The sequence below is a fragment of the Sus scrofa genome, chromosome 6, assembly GCF_000003025.6.
Source record: "Sus scrofa isolate TJ Tabasco breed Duroc chromosome 6, Sscrofa11.1, whole genome shotgun sequence".
NCBI lineage: Eukaryota > Metazoa > Chordata > Mammalia > Artiodactyla > Suidae > Sus > Sus scrofa.
Genome location: NC_010448.4, coordinates 97,842,140 through 97,858,844, shown reverse-complemented (window position 1 = coordinate 97,858,844; position 16,705 = coordinate 97,842,140). Strand labels below are relative to the sequence as shown.

Here is a 16,705-nt window from a genome sequence, read left to right as displayed (position 1 = left end):
TAACTCATTTTAATATAACCATTCATAAATTCTAATTAATGAAACACTAAAGTGATGATGTGTCATACGTATATTTGTACACACACACACACAAACACACACATGATTTTCTGACTCTAAAGTCTGAAATACAAACGAACTGAGTGTCATGCAGTATTTTGTGTTATCCTGCCACTGATTTTATGTTCCTATTCAAAAATGTCATCTAATGGAAGTTCTATGTATAGATTTCTAAGGTATCTCCAAACTGTTCTCCATAGTGGCTGTACCAGTTTACATTCCCACCAGCAGTGCAGGAGCGTTCCCTTTTCTCCACAGCCCCGCTGCAATCCCACTCTTGGGCATCTATCCGGACAAAACTCTACTTAAAAGAGACACATGCACCCGCATGTTCATTGCAGCACTTTTCACAATAGCCAGGACGTGGAAACAATCCAAATGTCCATCGACAGATGATTGGATTCGGAAGATGTGGTGTATATACACAATGGAATACTACTCAGCCATAAAAAAGGATGACATAATGCCATTTGCAGCAACATGGATGGAACTAGAGAATCTCATACTGAGTGAAATGAGCCAGAAAGACAAAGACAAATACCATATGATATCACTTATAACTGGAATCTAATATCCAGCACAAATGAACATCTCAGAAAAGAAAATCATGGACTTGGAGAAGAGACTTGTGGTTGCCTGATGGGAGGGGGAGGGAGTGGGAGGGATCGGGAGCTTGGGCTTATCAGACACAACTTAGAATAGATTTACAAGGAAATCCTGCTGAATAGCATTGAGAACTATGTCTAGATACTCATGTTGCAACAGAAGAAAGGGTGGGGGAAAAACTGTAATTGTAATGTATACATGTAAGGATAACCTGACCCCCTTGCTGTACAGTGGGGAAAAAAAAATGTCATCTAATGATATAGGCTTCTTTTTTAATTAAGAATTTTTGAAAAATGTAAATATTTTTTTCTGACTTTTAAAGACTCTACCATTTAAAATGAGTGAGCCAGCTGAAGAGGGCCTTTTCTTATCTTAGGATTCCTCATGTGTGACATTGGGATCTCACCGACCACTTCACAGGATGTGTCACAAAGTGACAGTGACAGGGTCTCTCTGAAGGAACCTCACATATATTCCCAGATGGATGCAAGGAGGACAAAGAGGGACAGTTGGTCACCCACCTGATACAGGGCCACGCAGAACAGAAAGAGAACCATGTAGATGATCTTGTACATGACAATTTTTCCCTCGAAGCTGACGAAGAAGAACATCCCTCCGCAGACATAGATCCAGTACTTGATGAAAAGGGCCACCACCAAGTTCCCCAGCACCTTCATGACGTCCTGGTCATCCTCCTCCTCCTCCTCCTCCTCCAGTTCCTGCTTCTCCTCCTTGGTCATCTCTTCGTCCTCCTTCTCTGGGGCCTCCCCATCCACATGCACATCCTGGTCATCATCTTCAAAACAGAAGACTGAGCTGTTAAATGGAGCCGGATCCCTGACCAGAACCACACTGACCAAAGCGATGCACCTCATGCAGAACCATTCGATCTGAATGATTTTAGACAGTTCTAATACCTGAGGCAGAATTTACATAACTAATCCTGTCCTCCGGTCACGTGCACCGATTACCTTTTTCTTCATCTTCCTGGCTGCCGATCTTGACCTCAGACAGGAGAGCTTCCTTTTCCTGGAGAGCTTTTTGCTCTGTGAGATGCTGCCGCAGCAGTAGCCAAAAAGTAATGGTGAAAAGGATCTGAAAGGAGAAAATTTGGCAAAGAAGCATCACATCATCGAAGTATAGGCATATTTAAACAACTTCTAGGCCTGCTCTGCGTGGCACTGGGAGCACATGAAATAAAACGTTCTACTTGAGATGGAGTCAGGCATCCCCCTGGTTTAGCTGAAAGTGACTGGCTTTTAAATCTCCTCTCTTGAGGGTGCTGGCCCGCCGTCCAGTGCCAGAGGCGCGTTCACGCCTGGGGAGCTGGGTGAAGAAGCCCGGGGTAGTTGGGCTGGAACCTGCCTGGGGCCGGTGGTCTCCTTCAGGTGCAGGTCGCTGACTTCCTGCCCTTTCCTGACACCAACGCATGTGTAACATGAAGACTGTTCTTCTACGATCCCCACTGTTTCTGCCATGTCCCTTACTTTGCGGAATCCCACAGATGCGGAGAGAACACAGCAAGCAGAACCTGTCAGGAGGCCCGTTCATCTCCCAAAGCCGAAGGGGCAATTGTTCTAAGTGTCCACACATTTATATTAACTTTTCCTTGAGGGCGAGGAACAAAAACTCAGGATTTCAGGGAACTGTGTTCTTCATGGAATACAGAGCCAGGCACATAGTAGCCTTTCCGTACTAGCTTTATTAAGATAGAATTCACATGCCTCACGACTCACCTATTTAAAGAATGCCAATCAATTTTTAGTATATATATGTGTGTGTGTGTATATATATATATATATATATATATATATATATATATATATAGTCTTTTTGCCATTTCTTGGGACGCTCCTGCGGCCTATGGAGGTTCCCAGGCTAGGGGTCCAGTCGGAGCTGTAGCCACCGGGCTACGCCACAGCCACAGCAACGCAGGATCCGAGCTGCGTCTGCGACCTACACCACAGCTCATGGCAACGCCGGATCCTTAACCCACTGAGAAAGGCCAGGGATCGAACCCGCAACTTTATGGTTCCTAGTCGGATTCGTTAACCACTGAGCCACAACAGGAATTCCCGATTTTTAGTATATTAACAGAGTTGTGAAACCACCACTGCGATCAATTTTATGGTGTTTTCAACCCCCAAAAGAAGCCCCATAACAGTGGCCCTCTTTTCCCCCTACCCCATCCCTAGCTAACCACTAACGTACTTCCAGACACTACAGACTGCCTAACCTGGACATAAATAGAATTATGTATTATGTAATATGCATTCTTTTGTTGTGGCTTATTTTACTTGACATAATGTTTCCAAGGTTTATCCATGTTGTAGCATGTATGGATAATTCATTTCTTTTTAGTATCAAATAGTCTTCTGTAGTAAGGACAGAATATCTATCTATTCGTCAGTTAATGGGCATTTAGGACTTTTTGGTGATGACAAATAACTGCCATGAGTATGCATGGATAATTTTTTTGTTGGGATATATATTTCCTGTGCTCCTTGGTATGTACTCCTAGGAGTGGAACCGCTGAGTCCTAATGATAATTTTAGGTTGATATTTTGAGGAACTGACAAGACTATTTTCCAAAGTGGTTGCACCATTTCCCATTCCCACCAACGTGTGGGCCACTCCAAAATCCCCGCTTCCTCTCTGACATCTGGGATTGTCATGCTAGTGGGTATGAAGTTGTGTCTCACTGTGCTTCACAGTAAGATTTTAATAAATATTTGCCAAAGAAAGAGAAAAAAAAAAGACTAACAAGTGGGTCATTTTCATTTGGAGTAACTGCCCACTTAACTATTCATAAATGTCCACTTACCACTGACTTTCAACATAAACTGGTGCCAATAAGTCCCAATAAACACACTCAATCAAGAACCCGAGGACGCAGACGTCTGAAAATCTGGGACTGAACTTCTGGAAGTTTGAAAGCTTTGTTTTTGTGTTTTCCTGTTCACTTACCTTTGAGGCAAGTTCCCCTGGCTCCTTCTTTTCTAAAAATCCTGGGACCTTTTTAATTTCAGGGAGCTCAAAACTCCATATGTACTGTAACACAAGCAGCAGGTTTCCGTAGATGACCATGAACGGAGAGCTGATCATGGCATATTTCCTCCTGTTGCGAATCATCCAGAGCGTGCAGGACCAAATCAGCAGCACGAAGGTCAGCCAGCTGTGGTAGGTGATGCTCCAGGCCTCGAGGGAGGAAGGAGAAGAAAACCATGACGTCAGTACGAGGCAGGTGCTGCCCTCAGAAGTTAGAGGGTACATGGACAGCAAAGGCCCATGAGATTCACACTCAGGAAGGACAGGGTTGGGGGGAATCGCAGGCGGACTTCCTAACGGGCAGGGGACGGAGAGAGGGGAGGCTGCTCCTGGGAGATAACATTGCCCTTCGACTTCCCAGAAGGAAGAGGGCCGGGGGGTGGGGGTGGGGGGTGGGGGAGGGGGAGGGTCTTCATTCCCGCCCTTTGCCCTCCAGCCCAAAATGTCTTCCTTTTCACCCTGCTTTGCAGGATTAAGAGCAACTGTAAGCTTGCTGGGGGGTCGGCCATTCTTTTGGGGTGCTGGGTGAGTGGGGCTATTGCTGGGTTCAGAAATGGAGGCTGTGGGGACCGCCAGGATCCGTGGGTGGGCTGGCCTCAGGGAGCACCCGCAGCAGAGCAGCCGAGAAGAGAGACGATGGGACTCGGCATTTCCAGGAGGCAGGGGCAGGCTAGGCATCTGCACACCCCACACGGCAAAGCCGGTTCATGGAGAGGCCACCTTGGCCTCTGTCTTGTCTGGGACAGGATGCATCTTCCCTTTACACCAAGTCCCCGAAGATCCAGGGTACACCTGGAAGGGCAGCTTCCAGAACATTCTACAAAGTCAGGTTGGTGAATATTGTTCAGGAATCTATCCTCTCTTACCATGATCTCAGATACCAAACTTGGTGTGAAAAGACCTCTAAAAATATTTTCTAGCCATATTTGGACCTAACTGAAATCAACCATATTCCTGACTATCACGAATTCTCAAGAGTTAATTGTAAAAATCGAACACGTTTTACAAGTCTGTTTTGCATCTGGGAAGCAGAAAAGTATTAATTTAAATCAGATAAATGAATAAAGTCAGCACAGAAGAAACAATTCCTTGCAGTAATCTGCAAATCTGTCCTAAAGCACAGCTAGCTTTTTTAGTGCAGAGTTATTTTAAATTGTTGGCTAAAACATACGGTAATTATAAACTAGACATTTAAATTGCTTTCATTAAAACTGAGTGATAACTATTATCAAGGTCTGAATTATTTTCATGAAAATATTATTCCCTGGAACTGGCATTATCAAAGGTAGGTGACATTGAATGCATTTATCCCAGGATGAAATTCAGCTCTGACCTTGCCATTTGTGTGTGAGTGACCCAGGAGCATATTTTCACAGATATTATAACTCCAGCAGATTTTTGCCCTGTACACTATTTTTGTTTGGGAGGATGAGGGTGAAAGAGAGTAAAACAAATTGCGAGGCTCTTATTACACTCCTCTCCTCTTTCATGCTTAAGTTGCACATGCCTCTCACTTGTTGGGGGTAGAATCTGCATTACGTTCTTTCCTTGACTCAGTTTCAGGATTTTCTGATGCTTTGGTACATTTGCACTTTGTGGGTTGTTGTTTTTTTTCTGCCAAGCCCATGGCATGTGGAAGTTCCCGGGCCTGGGATCGAACCTTCACCACAGCAGTGACAACACCTGCTAGGCCACCAGAGAACTCCTTGCAATTATACTTTTTGAATAAAGACATCTATCATTCTAACAGACTCCTCAGGACTGCTCTTTCTGTCTGTGATTTAAAGTCTTCCACCCTGGGGGAGCTTCCAACGGAAACCAGGCACTTTAAAAACATTAATATTGTGGCTCTGTTAAAACAAGAGAAATGGTACCAGACAAGGGCATGTCTTCAAGGAAACATCTGCTCTCCTGTGTTGTTTTTACAATAGATGTTTTTTTTCTACTAAGTAACTTCGTGTGTATTCCAAGTTTTTTTTTTTTTTAAGTGTCATTTCTTTACAAAAAAAAGAACAAACTTATCTGGCTTATTTTGAGAGCAGAAAAAGAAATGTATATGCTCCTGAGTTCAGCATCAGAATTAGTTGATATTTGAAAATCATACTTTTGCTGGTTTTGGTTTTGTTTCAATTAGGGATTGATATATAGAAAGTGTCAAAAAGTACCCAAAGAGCACAGAATTAGTATTATTTAGGGAACATAGTTTACAGTCCCCAAAAGAGACATTTTTAACTCCTGCCTCCCAACTCTCTCAGCTCTGGCCGTAGTCCTTGCAGAACAGGTTCACTGGGGAGACATCTAGACTGCGTACCTGATGTTTAGGGATTTTTCCCCCTAGAATTTTGAAATAGTTTCATTTTTTAAAATCATAAACAGTGTTCATGGGATCTCACCACTGGCCACAAAATTTGAAGCTTTTTGTGTTAAAGAAGTGTTAGGTTTCTCAAAGATAAATTAGCTTTCCCAAGAAATGTGTCTTTGGAAAGGGTAGAAATTGACCTTCTTTTGTATCCTGCTGATGGGGCCAAGGACTTTTTTTTTTCTTTTTTGGCTGCACCTGAGTCATGTGGAAGTTCCTGGGTCCGGGAATGAACCCAAGCCACAGCAGCACCTGCAGTGACAACGCCAGATCCTTAACCTGCTGAGCCACCAGGGAATTCCAACCAAGGACGATTTTTGAAGCTGTGATGCTAGGAGATGGAGGGTGTTGCCGGACATGAGGGGAGACAGTGGAAACTGAGAACTCACAACCAGAAGCAGCTCTTGGGGACTCTAGTGTGGGATGCTTAGATTGGTAAAGCTTTGTTGCAGCTCATGTGGAATAAAGTCTCACTGAAATCTAAGATGAGATGTGACTACAACTCTCATTATCTGAAGGGAATAAAAATGGCCCCTGTTACTCCTACACCCCTTCAGTGCCTCTTAGAGAAACTAGCCATACATCCTTTTAAATGGGCAAAAGAGGGTACTGTCTCACTTGATAGGCTAATTTAAGAGAAAAGCATACACATTTAAATAGGTGAAGGAGCAGAGGATGGGATTTTGAAATCTAATCTGTAACATAAAGGTCCCATGAAAAATTAACATAAGCAACCCTCCTCTGCCCAAATATTGGGAGGATGAAGATCTCTGTGCTGGTGGAGAGATGGTGGGGCTCAGAGCCCAAGGGCGCGAGTGCCACCCACCCCTCCAGCATGCGCGCCACCTCCTGGACGTACCATCATAGCGATAAGGGCACAGATGTAACTTTGTTTCATGATAAACTGGAACACAGAGACCATGGCATGGACTTTGACGCTCCTTTTCTCCTCGTGGCTCCTCTCCTCCTCGAATTCTTCCCTCTCTTCTTCTTCTTCCTCCTTCTTTTCTAGAGGGACAGATTATTTTATGTAAAATGTATGCAAATGTGTGAATTTCATATAAACGTCCAGAGCAGTGGAACACATGTGTGTCATCTTTCTTTCAACACAATAAATGGGAGAAAAGGGAGAAAGGCCTCCTCCAAGTTTGGGTCCTCTCGGTTATTTTATTAGACAAAAAGATCTCTTTCTGAAAGACCTTCACCCACTAACCAGCAAAACCACTATGATTACGGAATCAAATTACAGAAAGACTAAAACACATCTATGCACATAGGTCTAACACCAGAAACAAGTTTATATGCTTAAAATAATATTTTACCTTTCTTTTTTTTTCTTTTTTTTTTGCTTATATTTGCTTTTTAGGGCCATACCTGTGGCATATGGAGGTTCCCAGGCTAGGGGTTGAATCGGAGCTACAGCTGCCGGCCTACATCACAGCCACAGCAATGTGGAATCCGGCCGCGTCTGCGACCTACACCACAGCTCATGGCAACCCCGGATCCTTAACCCACTGAGCAAGGCCCGGGATCGAACCCACATCCTCATAGACACTAGTCAGATTTGTTTCTGCTGTGCCACAACGGGAACTCTCTTGTCCTTTGTTTTTCAAAGTTTACCTATCTGGCCACTTATTTTATACCCAAGAACAGAACACACAGAGCAAGATGTAGGGACAAAATTTAGGCAGAAGTTAAGGCAATGAGCTTAATCATACTGATCACAGAAGAAAGCAACACCTCTGCTAAGAAAAAAAGAAAGAAAAAAGAACTGAATCATATACACACTAAGGTATATGGAATGATTGGCCAACGGGGACCTGGTGTATATCACAGAGAACTCTGCCCAATATTCTGTGATGGTCCCTGTGGAAAAGAATCTGAAAAAGGGAGTTCCCGTCATGGCTCAGCAGAAATGAATCCAACTAGGAACCATGAGGTTGCGGGTGTGATCCCTGGCCTTGCTCAGTGGGTTAAGGATCCGGCGTTGCCATGAGCTGTGGTCTGGGTCGCAGATGCGGCTCAGATCCTGAGTTGCTGTGGCTGTGGCGTGGGCTGGCAGTTGTAGCTCTGATTAGACCCCTAGCCTGGGAAACTCCATTTGCCAGGGGTGCAGGCCTAAAAAGCCAAAACAAACAAACAAAAAAGAATCTGAAAAAGAATGGATGTGTGTATGTGTGTGTACATGTGTGTACTGAATCACTTTGCTGTACAGTAGGAATTATTGACATTGTAAATCAAGTATACTTTCATAAAATAAAATAAAATAACAAATCTGATGAATGATGAAGCAAAGACAGACTCGGAGCCTGTGCCAGAGGGGAGGCTCCCTACCTGAGGAGTCCTCAGGAGGCTCCCAGCGGTACTGCGGGGTGGAGTACAGGTCAGCCTTGGCGGGGCCGTTCTCCAGTGGGAGGCTGGGGTGGATGGTGTGGTAATCCACGGGGTTGCCGTTCACGGTCACCAGCAGGCCCTGCAGGGGGGCGGGGGAGAGCAAAAGCACACTGCAACAGTCGCTCTGATTTTCAGCGTGGACCCACCTCTTTCCCTTCCACTACGTGAGCAACCTTAACAGTGCAGAACTGATGGGAAGCTGACTGTTGTGGGCAGTGATGCCCACCAGCAAGACAGGCCTGCACTGACCCCTCCAAAGCCGCCCTCCACAGTCAGCCTGGCCTTGCCCACCTTTGCGGCACACCACACCATTGCACCCTGTTCTCTGTAGGACGTGTGCAGCCTGGAAAGGATGCTGAGGTTTCCAGACCTGGTCTGGTCTCCTCTCCAGCCTCAGCTCAGCCCCTCCTCCTGGCCCCCCTCCACCTGCAGGAGCTCCAGTCTGCCCCGGGCCCTGCTGTGGTCCCTGCCCCACACCCACGACTAAGCAGAATCTCAGGTTAGAGGCACCTCTGCGCTTCTCTGCCTGGCACTGCAGCTGGCAATTCCCCTGCTCCAGCACCTCATACGCCAACTGCAATTTCCCGTTTGTTTTTTCTGTCTCTATGGCTTTACATTTTGATTAGGCATATAACATATACACCTGTGTTACATCCAGGGGCGTGCAAAAGTTCCCATTCAAATTATAGAACAGGCATATCGGCAGAGAAAAATGCCTTTAAAAACCCCTCTAACGTGGCTTTTTAAAAATTTAAATATATTTTATATGTTTACACTTGAGCTCATGTTATATGAGTCAGTGTTTTAAAGCAATAGACCAGATATAATTTCTGCTAAAAAAAATTCAAAAACATATGGAAATTTTATAGACCATGAAAATGTACTCTGAGGAGCTAATTCCATTTACGTCCCTTTTACATCACTTCCATGCGCAGAAGTGATCATTCTGAGGATTTACTTACGTCAGATGGCTTGTAGTCATCCTGAGTCATGGACAAGAGCTGCAAGAAGCAAAGCAGGACAGCATGTTAATATGTGAGCGGAAATCATTGTGATGTTTATACCCAGTTATAAAGTTTTCCTACTCACACATCCATTCCTCAAACTAGCTGGATGCTGGTGTGTTAAAACCAGCTGTGCAAAATACAAAGGGGGAGAATAATGGGCCAGGATATTGCTGTTTCTTATAACCACTTCCAGCTTCCGATGTTAACTTTTAATCACAACCGTAAATCAGCAGTCATTAACAACGTGGGCACAAAAGCTCATTATGTTTTTCAAGTGTCTTGTTCTAGTAGAATAAGCTGCTTAATTTTCTACTCCTAGGACCTTTTGAGACATCCGCAGAATCCTGAAATATTGACTTTTCAAGAAACTGAAGTTTCAAAATAAAGAAAATGTGATTTGCAGGGCAGGTTGAGATTATTTTAAGGTTGGCGCGTCTACAGCAAAACGATGATATGACTCTGCCTCTTAGCTCTATTAATGCCGGGGCGGGGGGGGGGCTCCCCTCAAAATTAAGCACACACTCAGCTAACGATTCTCCCACTTTTTTGAGTCAGAACTTAAAATCACTGAAGGTCCCAAAGAGCTTTTGTTTACAGGGGTCCTATCCATCAATATCTCCCCCAATAGAAATGAAAATGGAGGCATTAAAACGATTCATTTGTCCATTCATTAAACATTGTTCACATAGATAATTATACTTATTAGCTCTATTTAAAAAAAATAGGGAAGAGAGTGGTGGTGTTTTACATTTGTGTATATCTTTTTTTGTCTGGCTCAAAAGAAACGGAAAACTGATTCTCTGCATTCAGCCTATTGTGAGAGGCTATTTTGGTTGAAGCAGGTGAAGGGAATCCGGCATCACCCAGCAATGCAGCTGGAAAAGGAAGGGGTACTTCAAGAGTCCATCCAGACCATTGTGGGTGCTCTCCAGGGACCCCACCCCAAGCTCAGCAAGGGGCAGTAACCGCAGGCAAGCTGCAGCGTGGAACCCAAGACCACACTGATGAACTTCCACCCCTGGTTACAGCAAATCCCGAGGACCCTGCCGTTTGAGTGGATCCTCCCTTCCCTCCCGTTGTGACTGCGATGCGCTTCAGGGGTCACACAGTGCCACCGAACTCTGACACCTTTCACTGCACAAAATGCAAGTCCTCCGTCTTTCCAGTTTCCACTAAAGGTTCTCCTGTGATCACTGCCAAGAGATGCAGTTTCTTTGGAAGTCACTGACCACTTTACTTTCCAGCCACTGTCCATCGAATGCCCACCCCTGAGCGACCCCAAGCTGCCTGTGAGCTGTCCCTCCCGTTGGGCCTGGGGCAAGGTGAATGGCAGGTGGCTGGGGTCCCTCAAGCCTGGCGACGGGCCAAGGGCTTCCCCCTGTGTCACTCAGCGTATGAACAAGGCATGTGCCCCAGGCTGAGGTTTAAGAAAAGCAATGATTATTTCTGGTTCATCAAGAAGGTTCTTAAGTGGAACCGGCCTTTGTTTTCTGTGAGCCTGTGGCCGACAAGGGCATAGCCACTGCTGCGAGGGTCCTGGACCCTGTCTTGGTGCTTTTGTGCCATCAGAGCAAAGGCTAGCACAGCCGAAAGGCAAATATCTTCAATATTATTACAAAAATAGTTCTGAGCTTGTGAATCCCAGGAAGGGCCTCAGGAATCCCCAGATGTGGCCCTCAGAGCTCACTTTGGAAACTGCTGTCTGTCGATATTGATGCCTTTGCTTAATGACACATGCGTGATGGGAGGAAAGGCCCCATAAATTGCAGGCGTCTGGGGAAGCACCCCGTCCCCACACGGCTGCCAGCACCCAGAAGGTTCGTTCACTGTTCTCCCTCTCAGACAGGCCAGTCCTCCAAGTGACTGTGTGGGTGTGGTTACCACAGTGGCCGCCAGACAGAGGGAACTGCTCCTATGGCGCATCTCAGCACCAGCACCCACTGCCTTGCCCCATTATTGTTTATTTTATTTTATTTTACTTTACTTTACTCTATTTTATCTTTATTTTATTGTCTTTTGTCTTTTTAGGGCCACACCTAAAAAGTGGCATATGGAGGTTCCCAGGCCAGGGGTCTAATCAGAGCTACAGCTGCTGGCCTACACCACAGCCACAGCAATGCAGGATCCAAGCCACGTCTGTAACCTACATCACAGCTCACAGCAACGCTGGCTCCTTAACCCAGTGAGCGAGGCCAGGGATTGAACCTGCAACCTCATGGATACTAGTTGGGTTCGGTAACCACTGAGCCACAGAGGAAACGCCTGTTATTTTTCTTTTTCTTTCTTTCTTTTTTTCTTTTCTTTTCTTTTTTTTTGGGGGGGGGCTGCACCTGCCACATATGGAGGTTCCCAGGCTGGGGGTCCAAGTGGAGCTACAACTGCCAGCCTACACCACAGCCAGAGCAACTCAGGATCCAAGCCTCGTCTGTGACCTACACCACAGCTCACAGCAATGCCAGATCCTTAACCCACTGAGCGAGGCCAGGGATCGAACCCACAACCTCATGGTTCCTAGTTGGATTTGCTTTCGTTGCGCCATGACGGGAACTCCTGTTTTGCTTCTTTTAAACACAAAATTGTTCTTCAAAATTAAGAACACACTTTTATTAGGACTAAGGGACTTCGAGGGGAGGCACTGAAACATAAAAGGGCTATCGTCCTGGGTCTGAGGGAGCCGAGGGGTTTTGTTTCCAAGCATTGGGTTCCTGTCTCTGAACAGATTTCTAGAACTTATCACTAAACTACTCCTGTAACAGAGTGATCTGAGTCTGCACGTGGGGTGTATGCTCTGTATTCAGCAATATCATACAAAAGCAGCAAAATAAGAGAAGCCCCTTCCCCCGAGGCTTACTTTTCTCTCGTCTGTGGGGTAGTGGGTCGCATACCACAGGCTTCTCCTTCTCTCGGCCGTGATGGGGACTGGGCTGCAGGCCAGGGCTCTGTCCTCCTCCTTGGTCCTCTCGTCCTGCACCTGAGACACAGAACAACCACAGGACAGCCCTGCTTCCCGGAGCAGCTCCCACAATGGCTTTTCATTTCTGCCCCAGAGGATCATTTGTAAAGTCATGTGTACACTCTGCGGGATTTTATCCAGACACTTAAAAATGACCACAGTGCCACCTTGTCGATGTGAAGCTCATCAACACTGCCTGTTCCTGTCCCCGCTAAGTCTGTGAATTACAGGAATAGGCCTGCATGTTAAGTCGTCAGGCCTCCTATGTGTGTCCTAACCTGCAGCAGGAAGTGGCTGTGCTGTGTTCACAGAAGTCACACCTAACTGAGTAACCCAGCCATGGTCTGTCTTTAATTGAGAAGAAATCGATTAAAGTTGTAATCTTCTAGAACTTACACACAATAAGCGAAATCATAGCTAATGCATAAAAATGCTGCCTGGCCTAGGGGGACCCTGGCCTAAATCAGACAGTCGGTCCAGGGGAGACGTGGGGAGTAGGAGTCAGAGTGAGACGGAGGATGGCTTCCCTGAAGGAAGGGCACTAACATGCCCTTGATTCAGGGCTGGAGGGGGCACCTCAAGTTACTGCCCAATGCCCGGGATCCAGCCTGCCCACTGAGAGCCCCCAGAGAGCACCCAAGGCCGCAGGGGGCCACGTATTAGGTTTACCTCCAGACACCTGCTTTTCTCTCACTCAAATGTGCATCGTAGACCTTTACTGCAGAACGCATGTTTTTCATGAGACGTGCCAGGCCATCTGGAGCCAGGAGATGACAGCCACCTGTCCTCATCCTGGCCTCAGTGAGAGCCCAGCCCCACATAAAATACTGACCCCCGGTGTGGATGCTGGTGTGAATGGAGGCCCTGTCATCCACCCCCCTACCGCCCAGGCACTGTGGTTTGTGACCCCCTGGTGAACTGTGGCGCCTGGATTATAGACTGTCCCCCCCACCCCCTCTGCCTCCCTGGTCCCCAGACAGCCCACAGATAGGGAAGCCAAGCATCTCCTGGGCCTGAGGGGCTGTAACAGGTCCAGCCCATCTGACACATCACAGAGATAGGGCATCTGGAATGCTTATGAACCAAAAGCTTTAAGTAATTTCCATTAGCACTTAGGCATTGTTCAGAAATGGTTCCTGTAAGACATTTTAATTTTCTTTGCACATTATGTGTGCATATGCACACACTCATAGCTGTGTGTGTTTGTGGAGGAAGCAAACACTATGATACCTTAAAGGATTTTCTGGCACACTCATATCTCAGAAGAGAGTGAGAGGAAAGGGTACCAGAAGATGGCTGGAATTCCCTGAGGCCCTTAAAGCATCCTGTCACCAGGGCCTGCCACCAGTGGGTCCACGCAAAAGACCCCTGCAAACAAGGACACTTAGGATGGCTGTCATCGGTGGGCTGCCTGTGTGGTGGGGTGGGGTCCTCACACCAGAGACGCTCCCCTCAGAAGATGGAATGTGCATGCCCCAGGGCAGCCTTGGCCTCTGGGACGATGCTCCAGCCCCAGTCTGAGGTCAGGTCTGAGGCAGCTGGCCCTCGATAAACTCTGGCTGCCAGGCCAGCTGACTGCGTGGAGGGAGCCTGGAGGTGAAGACAGAGTGGGGAGGCAGGCACTGCACCAGGGCCCCAAGTTGGAAGGGAAACGTCGCAGACGTCCACTGGGCCACACCTTCCAGAACTGTCGTCTACAGTGTGGGCTGCTCTGCAGCAGGTGGCAGTGAGGTGTGGCAGCCTCATCTGCACCACCTGCCTACCCTCTGCTGCCTCACAGCTGAGCTTCTCACAGGCATTTGGGGGGACAAAAGGGGACCCGAGTTTTCTGTCACTGAAAGAGAGAAGGACCAGAAGATGCTCCCTTTCTGCCCCCAAAATGCCACATCTTATGAACAGTCCCATAGCAAACAAACCCGTCCTTGGCCGGGTCTCGTGATGGGACCTCAGGGGGTCACGGGAACACTGAGAGCTGGGCTGTCCATCACCATTGCATCATCAGAAGCTGGAGGTCTGAGATTTGGGGGAGCACTTGTCGCCATGGTAACAGGGTGTGGCATCACAGAGTCATCATACGTGGGTTTGAATCTGATTTCTACTGCTCAGTAAGTATGTGATTTACCTTCCTAAGCTCCTTTTCCTCATCTCTAAGATGGGTCCAATCCCTGTTTTTCAGCATTCTGTAAGGGACTGAAGGAAACGCACAGCCCGGCACATGGCCTGGCACTTAGTAAGCCCTCAATAAAAACGAAGCTTCGTCCTCCCCTCCCACTTGCATTCTGAGCAGCCCTGGAGGGGTTGGGTGATACTGTCAAAGGGAAGCCAGTTTTTGTTCTGCAAGTATTTGTTTTCAATGAGTACTCTTTGCAGAAACAACACGTTAGGACAAGAACCTGTAGTTCTTCCAAAATATAGTACTGATTAATCAGCAGTTGACAGGAATGAACCATGTCACCTGGGAGTTCCAGGCTATTCTGCAGACAAGACCATGAAACTCTTTTGATCCTTACAAGGGGCTCCTGTAGCCAGATGCGGATCAGAGTGGCCAGCGTGTAGTACATCACCAGCAGGAGGATGGGGTTGGCATGGTGGTACCACGACAGGTCTGGGTTTGCTATGATCTTCCACGTGCTGGAACAGTCTATTTGAATTACCGATTTGATACCAAACAACCTGTGTAAAAACAAAGAGAATATGAACAGAATGCAACAGAATACGAACGACTTGTTTTAGCTCCTTCACAAGCTAGTCCTAGCTGCATTCCTCCTGCTCCAATATACTCTTCTCTGAGTGTAACTACATCTTTAAATAATATCTATATATGCTTGTATAATATACATATACTACAGGCATCCTTAAAGCATACACGGGTGTTAGAGTATGTGTGCATAAAATGCATGGCAACATTGCTCAGATGATCTTTACACTGCTTCACGAATCTAGCTAATACTAGGTCGTTGCACACCTATTAGAAATGTATGCTTTAACTGTCAATCAGCCCTATTAAAACCCTGAATTATTAAAATGTTGGGTATCTAGTAAAACATTACTAAGTCCAGCTAAATGAGCACATGCTTGGTTTCTGGTAGGACTAAGCATCAGCTCTTCAGTTAGTGTTGATATTATTGGGAAAATATTAAAATTGGACACAGTTCTATGATTCAGCCATAAAAGCCAGATATTGTATGCTAGTTTCTGGAAGACATATTTCTGTCAAGTTTTATTTATGGGCAATTTGATTTTTGCAAAGCATTAAAATTAGACATTTTTAATTGTTAACTTTGAAATGGGTTTTTAAAATGTTGATTTCTACTATACAACCAGGACATATCTGATGATATAATGGGAAATTGTGCAAATATGATTCATTTGGAAATTCACTTCATGTAAATTTTTTCTTAGAAATGACTTTACTAAATGAATGAAACTTTTACATGTCAACTAAATTTCACATCTTTCCAGTGTTTGCAGCTTTTATATGCAAACTCCCTTGATTTTTTATGTCACATTCTCCATTCAGCTATAAGGATTTCTAAGACTGCATGACCTCCACTTGTAAAACCTCTCAGAGCAGTTGCTGTTATTATCCCAAGGCTCATGCCGTATTTCTGAATTGCTGAATGTACATTTTAAAGAAAGCTAACTAGAAATTAAATTTCCTTCCACTTTAATCAGAATAAAATGAGTTATACCAGAACTTGTTGTTATTATAGGTCTTTTCTTCCAGGTCCAGGCAGATTTTTTTTTTTTGGTAGTTCGCATTAGAAAGAAATATTACCTGATAACAAAAGAGTTATGTTCTACTGAGAATGGTGGAACATCCTGAACAACATCATTTTGTAGTCCTAGATTAAAATGCAAATTTCTTGCATAAAATACACAGAACTGAAAGCTTTTGGATTTAGGATCAGAGGAGCTGGACAGTCCCCCTCCCTCTCCCCTTTCCCTTCCCCCTCCTCCCTCTCTTCTCCCTCCCCGAACCTTCCCCATCCATAGGCAGGCAGGGGGCACAGCCATCTGTCCTTCCGCCACGGAGTCCTTGCTCTGCCATCTTTCCCTCCCCCTAAAGCTCTCCTAACATCTGGTGGCACATGGTGACTCTGACTTGGCTCTGACTTGCAGGGTATTAGCAGATTTATAAAACCTCCACCTGTTTTCAGGTTCACTCCAGACCACATCTGCTCAGTCTCTGGTAATACAGAAACCAAGCCATTCACAAGAAATAACGCAATACTGAAAATAAAACCCCACTTTAAAACATTTCATTGTGGTAAAATA

General features: G+C 45.8%; 1 protein-coding gene across 1 annotated transcript in view; it reads right to left on the bottom strand.

Moving 5' to 3' along the window:
* The window catches only part of PIEZO2 (piezo type mechanosensitive ion channel component 2), a 301,579-nt gene that overhangs the window by 86,849 nt on the left and 198,025 nt on the right, over positions 1–16,705 (bottom strand). Inside the window, 8 exon segments of the mRNA XM_021096049.1 lie at positions 1,188–1,462; positions 1,638–1,761; positions 3,634–3,864; positions 6,933–7,081; positions 8,408–8,546; positions 9,430–9,468; positions 12,326–12,445; positions 14,938–15,100. Coding sequence (XP_020951708.1) covers positions 1,188–1,462; positions 1,638–1,761; positions 3,634–3,864; positions 6,933–7,081; positions 8,408–8,546; positions 9,430–9,468; positions 12,326–12,445; positions 14,938–15,100 — 1,240 coding nt within the window.